General features: G+C 37.9%; 1 protein-coding gene across 1 annotated transcript; it reads right to left on the bottom strand.

Moving 5' to 3' along the window:
• Nucleotides 1-63: 63 nt before the first annotated feature.
• f11r.1 (F11 receptor, tandem duplicate 1) lies at nucleotides 64-8633 on the bottom strand. Its single transcript, XM_026182198.1, has 10 exons — nucleotides 8284-8633; nucleotides 4212-4271; nucleotides 3751-3867; nucleotides 3037-3186; nucleotides 2740-2942; nucleotides 2547-2649; nucleotides 2321-2428; nucleotides 2146-2158; nucleotides 1957-2014; nucleotides 64-1592 (listed from the first exon to the last, which is right to left on the bottom strand). The coding sequence occupies exons 1-10, from the start codon at nucleotides 8333-8335 to the stop codon at nucleotides 1557-1559; spliced, it is 900 nt and encodes a 299-aa protein (XP_026037983.1). The 5' UTR covers nucleotides 8336-8633; the 3' UTR covers nucleotides 64-1556.
• Nucleotides 8634-9198: the final 565 nt, after the last annotated feature.

The following is a 9198-nucleotide window of genomic DNA, read 5'->3' as shown; positions in this document are numbered from 1 at the left end:
GCTAGTCAAACAGTCAGTCTGTAGATGACACAAAAGCTAAATATTACCCTTCCGAGACAAATGTAGACCTATTTTAAAAGAGTTTATTATAAATAAGCACACAGAAAAATTATACACTTATACAAAAAGGACAAAACAACATCCACTTAAATATCGAATGCCATCAATATATACTTGGATCTCATCACACCACTATCTAAATGTTAGCGTCCAGAGGTATACAGCATTTCATTAAGATATGTTGTGTGAAAATTGAATGTGTAAGAAGCAAGTAGATCCAAGGCATTGACTTCATACAACCTTCTCCATGAATCCTATTCACAAAGTAAACTTTTACCCCTTTTCCACTAACAGGAAACCGGTTCAGTACTGGCTGTACACCTAATCTTGAAGCCTTCAGAGCATTCTAGCCAAAAATAAACTGGTTGGGACCTGACAGTCGGTCCCTTGTTGGAATAAAATGGATGTTAAGTTTTTCCAGTGTGAATCATGGTGAAATCGGTGGGTGTGCTAGCTTACTGCTAATACTGCTTTAGGGTTGCGCACTCTCAGCATTAAGTCTCACCCTTCCTAAACAGGCTCTATGCCAAATAAGTGGAAGCCTTTTTACTAAGCAGGAAAGGCATATTCTCTCACACTCACACGCACACACACACACACAAACATCACAAGGAATGTAGCAGTTCATGACTTTAGTTGCCAAAGGCGCACAGACGCAGACACATACCCTCTAAAATAAACTGAAGTCATTATGTGAATTTGGAAACAGTATTGAACCATTTTCCTGCAGTGAAAGGGGTATAAGAGTGACCATTTAATCCCAAGAAGCTATCCAAATTTTAAAATTAGTTTTATTTACAAAGAAAGAGAAAAAAATTATCATGTACATTACATCAGATCTGTGGTTGGAAAAAGAAGAAATTAAAAAAACAAAAAAATGAAACACCTTTAAAAACGTGGCTGTGATATTGAGGCTCTGTTAACATTTCAGCTAACCCACAAAGACCGATAAGAGAGTTGTGCTAGCGGAAATGAATGTGATGGGACAGCAAATATAATAAATGCAGCAATATACGTCTGTCCTCAATGTAAAGATAACAAATAAATATATTTATTCATTTACTGCTGCTGGTAGTGGTGTAGGGGTACTCTAATTAACCTTGTTTTCACAGGTAAGCGCATATCTTTAAAATCTTGTTCTTCATAAGACAGAAGATAAAAAGCACACAGAAAAGCACACATCGGTGAGGAGCAGAAAATTTGTCTCTGCTGAAAATAGGTCACTAGTGGCCACAGTTCATTTCAGTAAAGATAGATACAGTACAAGGTTCATTAGTTATCTATTTCCTTATTTCCTGTAGGGTGTTGCTACATGAACCTCACGTGTTGATGCATTTGACAGACTACTGTAGCTGGCTCAGGTTAAAAAAAAATATATATATATATTGCAATGGTCTATAAAAACTGCATTGTACAAACTTTCAAACTCCTGGAAAACCACACACTTAAGAGACATCTCGCTCAGAGCGCTTGCTGTCGCCACTGCTGCTCGTACACTATACCACAAATGATGACTTCTGTGTGAAATCCGCCTGAGAAACAAGCATATCAAACAACACAATCAAAATAAAGCTCTGCTTCATCCATTTTTGCACAGATACCATGTTTTAGCCCTGTATGCAAAGTGTATCACATGTGACACATGAGTTAGTTTATGCCGACTAGTTGCACAAAAAAAAAAAAAATACCAGATGTAAAATTTAACCTTCGATAAAGCAAACTGATATTTAGTTTAGCTTAGAAGGTTCAAGTAACACTCCAATTTTTAAAAAAAATTCAATTTTCTGGCAATTTCAAAGTTCAAATATACCAAGCACACTTCATTATAACGAGAGCTAGAAGTACTTATTATAACAATGAATCCGCTAGTGGAATGAAAGGCAACGTTGTACTTACATCATCACCACCATCACCACTAGGTGCTGCTTGGTAAGACTGGTTCATCTTTGAACTGCTGCAAGAAAAATGAGGGGGGGAAAAACCCAGTATTGACATCACCAAATATAGATCGCTATCATTTTTACATTATTAAACCAAAGGCACTAATGTTAAGTAACATTTAAATGCATAGAAATATGCACTTACCTTTCTTTCTTTGCTGTAATAGGAAGAAAGGAAACAACATCAGCACAGAGTACTTCTTACAGATACACTTTTTAGACCTCTGCCTGCCTGAATCAACAAACTAACTTTTCGCTGATCATCGTCAGAACAATGAGGACGGTAAAAGTCTGATTTGAATATAATGTGGAAAACTAACCAGGCAGATATCCTTTCTTTTTGGCAAACCAAACGGCAAATATCAGTAGGGCCACAAGCAGCAGAGCCACTATTACACCAGCGACAATTCCTCCGGTGTTTAGGTCGCCTTGAAGAAAACACAGGGAAACATAATAAGGTGAACCAGCACACTTTCTTTGTGAGGTAAGGAAGAAATGGCTCAGGCGAAAGCATTTTGTGGAGTTTAAAGTGTGAAAGGAACTTACGAACTTCCATCTTCATAGCTCTACATTTCTGAGCAGGGCCAGCATCATTGACAGACTCACAGTAGTAGTCAGCTGTATCAGTCTTGGCTGCAGCAGGAAATTTCTGTGGCCACACAGGTATATTTTAAACTTAAAGGCCAACACACCATATCAGTCATAGTAAAGGTTACACATGTAACTAGCTAAAGCTTACCAGTTCGCCACTGGTTGAATTCAACTTGTAGGTGGCGTTTTTGAAGCCAGCAACGTTACTAGGGTTATCAGGCAGAAGAACGTTGTTTTTGTACCACTTGTATGTGGGGCGCGGTGAAGCGCTTTCATCAATGCAATACAGGATGGCTGTGCTGCCCGTTGTTACCGATGAGGGGACTTTACAAAATGGCACAGATGGAGGCACTGTAGGACAAAATGTTTAGTTTTTATCTGGACCACTTATAAATGGCAACATACGGTCTTCATTACAGCAAGTAAATGTGATACATAGTCTTACCCAGAACAGTCAGAGTCACTTCTGTTTCCCCAACTTGGGTTTTGTCAGCGCTGGTTATCTCACAGGTGTACACTCCAGTATCTTTACGAGTGACTTTGGAGAATCTCAGATTGCTACCACCATACACATTCAAACGGTCAGCATACGGCGCTGTGGAAGAAACGCAGCATTACGTAACCAGCATGCAAGTATTCAGACACCACATTCAGCAGATGGGTTTCAGGACAGGTTATTTGGTTGGTCACAGAAAAAGGTTTTTTCTAGTGTTGTCAGTGTTAATCTAATTAAAATGACGTTAACGCCATAACTGCATTAACTCGGCGAGCGCCGTTAGCTCATCAACGTGTTAGTGCAGTTAGCTCGTTAACGCCGTGCAGCCCCACGCATGGGGCGATCCGCGGTAACTCGCTAACAGAGATTTTCCGCGTTAATGCAGTTTTGGCGTTAACGTCATTTTAACGAGATTAATGCTGACAGAACTAGTTTTTTCTTTTAATCTAAATCTGGATCTGTCAAATAAAACGGACCATGGCAGGCACCAATGTGATCACCGTGACTGATATTGATGATATTACATTCACCGAATTTTGTCAACAGTGACATCAAAATAGAATTTTTGGAAAATTGTGGTTTTATTTCACATGCATCATGTGTTTTTGTTTTTTAGTTAAACTAATTAAAGTGTCAGTTAAAAGAAAGAAATGTCAAACTTACCTGTTGGTTTCCCATCGTGAACCACAAACACCTGAGAGCCTTTTCGGTCCTTAAACTTCCATCTAAGTAAAATGTTTGAACCAAAGTCTCCTGAAAATGAGCATGTCAAATCCACATCTGGAAAGAGAGAGGGAAATTTGTGTGGTGACACCATTAACCTGCATAATTCTGCAGTCTATTATTTAAATGCAGTTTTGTCTTATTATATGACTTCATCTTGAAAACCTCTGAATCTGTGATTTTAGCAGACACATCATAGACAGTTTGCAATTTTCCTGGGTAATCATTCACAATCCCATTTTTTGTTTTGTTTTTTTAAATTCTCTATTTTTAACATGTTTGATTTCATTTTCTGTTTATGCTATTTTTTATATGAACAGCACTTTGTGAACCCTGGTTTATTTTAAAGTGCTTTATAAATAAAGGTGGTATGGTATTCAAAATTTTGTTTTAAAACTCACCTGTGTTCTCTTCCGCTCGTACATTTGCCTTTGAAGTAGTGACCGAATATCCACTTACACCTAGACACACAGATTAAAATAAAACAAGTAAATAAATAGAACACTCAGCATCAAGTGTCAAGTCCAAAATACTCACTTCCTTTAAGCGAACCGGCTTGTAGCCTAAAGGAATATAATGCAAGTGAATGCACGGTCATGATAGAGCTACCATTCTTTGTCTCTGAAATAAACTACAAAACAGGGAAAGCATAACTTGTGTAATGGAAGGTTTGATATGAGTGATCGGTACAAGTGTTGAAGTGGACATGTAGCGATACATGACTAATTTACTTCATGGAGCCCTGTTCATAAAAGCTGACATGGATGCAACTCTGTCTGTGAAGCTTATTTAAGAAAGAAGTGGTTAAAGTAAAATTTTTAAAAACATGTTTAGCGTCATCTTCTGTCAGCACGGAACATTTCATCATCAGGTTGGTTGGTCGGTCGCAGCCAATAGTTAACTAACATAAACTAATGTTACTAACTCGTAACAGAAACAATAACTTGGGGGCCTAAGGATGATAGTCATCAAATCTTGTTTGGTTTTCATATTTTTAGTGATATCAACTTATTTTCTTTCTTTTTTTTGCTATATTTTCCAGGTAACCTATATTTGACCAAAGCATAATAAAACCAGAAATTCTGTTTTTTGTTGTGTCACCCGAATATTTTTAGTGGCCCCCATATGGCCACGCCTATGAAAACATTCTGGAGGTGCCCCTGGTTCCATGATCAGCTGTAAGTGCTATTATTACTGTGTGGAAGCAGTTACTGAGTCACCAGCGATCCAAACCACCTCTAGCATTAATATCAGCACACACACAAAAAAAATGTGCACCAGGAGCTTTACAGCATAGGTTTCCACAACTAAGCAGCTCTTGTATGCGTAATATACAGGTGGCTCTATACTTTTGTCTATATGCTGCTTGTGTGTATGGCTGCATACGGGCCAAGCACTCTTGAAACGCAAATGTAATTTATACACGTTTCATTACATGTGCACTGTCAGTGTAAATAAAAAAAATACATATATACATGACCAAAAGAGACAACAACATAATATTAAAATAAGCCAGTGTATAAAATACAATAAGCTTACTGAATAAACCTATAAGCAATATCCTTACCATTTACTTGGACACACACAGACCCCATAATGGTTTATAAAAGAAAAATTAAAAAAAGCTTATTGATAACACACACTAACAATAGGCCCTGCAGGATAGGAACCTTTTGGGTTTAAAAATACTCATTGTGTACTCAATGTACTCTGTGTAATCTAACCCAGCGGTCCCCAACCTTTTTTGCACCACGGACCGGTTTATGCCCAACAATATTTTCACGGACCGGCCTTTAAGGTGTTGCGGATAAACACAACACAATAAAACTAGTACTGGTACCGAAAAAAAGAAGATTTATTTATAACACACGTGAAAAGACCCAGGAAAACCGAGTAAACGATAAAAACGATAACAAAATAACGCTGAAAACCGATAAAAACCCTGAAAACCATACATTTCACACCTGATCGTCAACTCTCGGCCCGGTACCAAATGACTCATGGACCGATACCGGTCCGAGGCCTGGGGGTTGGGGACCGCTGGTCTAACCTGTCTGAAAAGTGAAGCATGGCGTGAGTAGGAAGTTTGTGCCAACCATTTGCGGAACACAAAAAGCAGATTAAAAAAAGAAAAGAAAAAAACCCCTACACACATGCACAGATAGTGCTCTGCTTAAGCTGCTTTGAAAATTGGGTTTTAATAAACCCAGTTTTAACACTCCACAAACATGGCATGCAGGAATAGGTGAAGAGACGCCAGGAGGAGATTTTATTACTCAGGCTTCAAAAGGTAACATCATTTCAAAGTTAATTTTTTTTTTGTACTTTGTTTAACAAAAGAGACCTAATGGTGTCTAAAAATCAATCGAAGGTTTTCATTCATTTAAATAAACTAAAATAATCATTCTAGGCTGACGGCCACGATCAGAAAACCCAAGTCCTCCCCCTGTATTACCAGGAAAATTATAAGGTATTCCCAGTAGACCACAATCTTCCATTATGTAAATAATCAGGCATACAGCACTGAGGATTGAAAAACACACCCTTTGCCTAAACACTTGGAGCATGCTCAGAAGCTTTCAGGGAGTGGTCAAGCAAAACATCAAAACAAAAGTGGCTCATTCCTGTCTGCTGAACCAGGAAGCTTCCGGTGAAACTATCGGCTCTCTGGGTGAAACTGGGTCTTTTCAGGCACGTCAGCGGAGCTTCGGGGACACTAAATCATTAATGCAGCCAGTAAAAAGCTTCTCTGTCACACCACATGTCCATCTGTTGCCCCACTCCACATTACACTGCACAGCTGCCATTACTTTAGAGTTACATGATTAACCACTGCCCTGTCTGCTAAGCTTAGGTAGCACAGAGAAGCTTCAACTACAGCAGAAGGCAGATAATTATTAACTCAGTGCAAATTCATTCTGTGAGCATTCATCACGTTTTTTTACAAGGTGCTGATAAAAATAAAGCTAAACTTCAGATTAACATTGATACAAATACACTGCTGGCATGTGTTTTCATGGCAGACCAACCTAAAGCCTGTGGTCATTTCTTATAGGCAATCTCAACCGAGATAAGTTTGATGGAAAAATAAGGTAGGAGTGCAAACTGAAAGAACACACCATGACTTCCTTGTTTGCATACTTTTAGAGTTTCGGTGTACATACATACTGAGAAGTCCTGACAGCAAATGTACCTGAGAAGTCAAACAAGTTTTAAAGGAACTCGTCTGACAAGCCAGAGTTTGATTCATACAGCAGAGTGTGCTTATTGTATTGCAGAGGAATGGTAGGGGATGAAAATCCTCACTTCGTTACAAGTTTGTGGGAGAGTTGTTTTATTTTTGTACGTAACATACACACGTGATAACCTGAACAGACTTTGAGTTTACTAACTGTTAATACCAATCCAGAAAAATTAATGTGAAAATACTTGACATCTTGCAAGCAATTCAGAAAATCTGAGACAGTATAAAGGATAAAAAGCCACTCAACATGTGTATAATGACAAATGTGAAACTGTATGCAAGACAATCACAACAACAAAAGCAGCAGCAGCTCCATATTAACCTTTAGAAAAAAAAAAAAAAAAAAAAAAAAAAAAAAAGCAAACAACACAAACTTAAAACTGATAACTACACTATTACACAAATGACCATCAAGCAGCACAAGGAAACTTGGAAGGAAAATACAGAATAACGAGGAGATGACATTTAAATTAAGGCGGAAGTACGAATAATATTACAGATATTGTTCAGGTCTGGGGGTGTATCTGGATGAATCGCTAAACTAAACTGATTTTTGTCCCTGATCACAGTTTTCTTATTTTTACGATTAACCTATCTTTTCCATAAAGAGCTTTTTTTTCATGAAGATTCACCTTTTTTGTTTGTTTGTTTTTCTGCAGAGATGATTATCAAAAAGCCGAGCTGTATATAAAACACACTGCACCTCACAGAGAATTACAACAGGACAAATGATGCTGACCGATACCTACTGACCCCTTTAGAGTGGGCATGTGACAGGAAACTTAAGAACTTACCAAAGTAAATAGCAGCTCTTTTGATGAATTACATTTGATTGAATATGGCCTCGCTAAACATCTTTACATTTGTGTAAAAGTAATGGTGGTGTGGAAACGGAAGGTTAAGATGTTTTAAGAGTAGGACAATTCCAGTCATGTAATAATTCAAAATGGCCTTTCATGGTTCTGCTCAAGACTAGGGCGTTGTAACTGAACCTGCCCATATTTTTAAAGAACCGTTAAGCTTATAATTACGGTTTGGCAAAAACTACTGCAAAACAAGATTACTATCTTCTTTAAAAATGAAAAAACAAACAAAAAAAAAACAAAAAAATAAAAACAAGACACGGAGCTTCAACTGTTGAATGGCTACAAAGACTAAAAGAACAGCACATAAATAAACATTTTTTAAAAATTAATAGATAACTAAAAAGAAATCCCAAGTTTTCTCACCTATTGCTGCGCCAGAGAACAAAAGCAGCCAAAGGACTCCTCTCACAGTCATGTCGGGTTTCTTGTTTATTATTCGACGGCTCCTTTAAAAATTCTCGAGTAAAACAAGCCGAAAGTACGCAAAACTCTTCTTTGTGTCGAATAAAGAACGAATGGTCTCCGTTTCACCGACTCCTATTTCTCTTATTTCGACGTTTCCAGCTCGAGTAAACACCTCTTGTTACCTAAAGAATCAGCGCAGGTGACTACAAACACCTAACTTCCGGTAATAAGATCCTGTCAGGTGCCGCCCAGAGGCTGATGGAGAAAAACAGGTTTGACTAGAACACGCCCAATAGAAACTACATCTCCCCGATAGGAAAGCATGTGCAATGGCTAGTTTGTCAATACTGTAGACATTTCCAGTCTTTTAACCCTCACACATTCTCAGCTGTGTGGGTTCTGCGTGAAACTGATGTGCGTGTTTGTAGGCCATGCAAGCGCTTGCAGTTAGGTCCTGCCGTGGTGTTTTCCAGCTGAGTCAGAAGTGAGGAACAGAGTAGACTTTCGATGGCACTGTTTGAATAGATTCGTACAGATTCTTATATTTTTTTTTTACCTTGTTTTAATGTTTGTGTGTGCTTCTTGGCCCCTTTTTTCTTAATGCATTTATGTGAAGTACGTTTTAATTTTGTTAAGAAAAGTCCTGCATAAATAAAGTTTATTATTAGCACCATTACATTTCATTTTAATCGGGATATAGCTTAACATTATAATCGCAAGCTTTGCTGTCATTATACTAAAGGTACAGCCGAGCTGTATGCAGCACTATTCAGTCCTAAGAGAGCAATCTGTCTTATTAAACATATGTACAGAGATTAAAAAGAGAATTGCTAATAAACACACCAATATAAAAAATACATATTTAAGCATGTG

Source organism: Astatotilapia calliptera, chromosome 10 (assembly GCF_900246225.1).
Source record: "Astatotilapia calliptera chromosome 10, fAstCal1.2, whole genome shotgun sequence".
Taxonomy (NCBI): domain Eukaryota; kingdom Metazoa; phylum Chordata; class Actinopteri; order Cichliformes; family Cichlidae; genus Astatotilapia; species Astatotilapia calliptera.
Note: the sequence above shows the minus strand (reverse complement) of the source record. Positions and strands in the feature narration are given on the sequence as shown.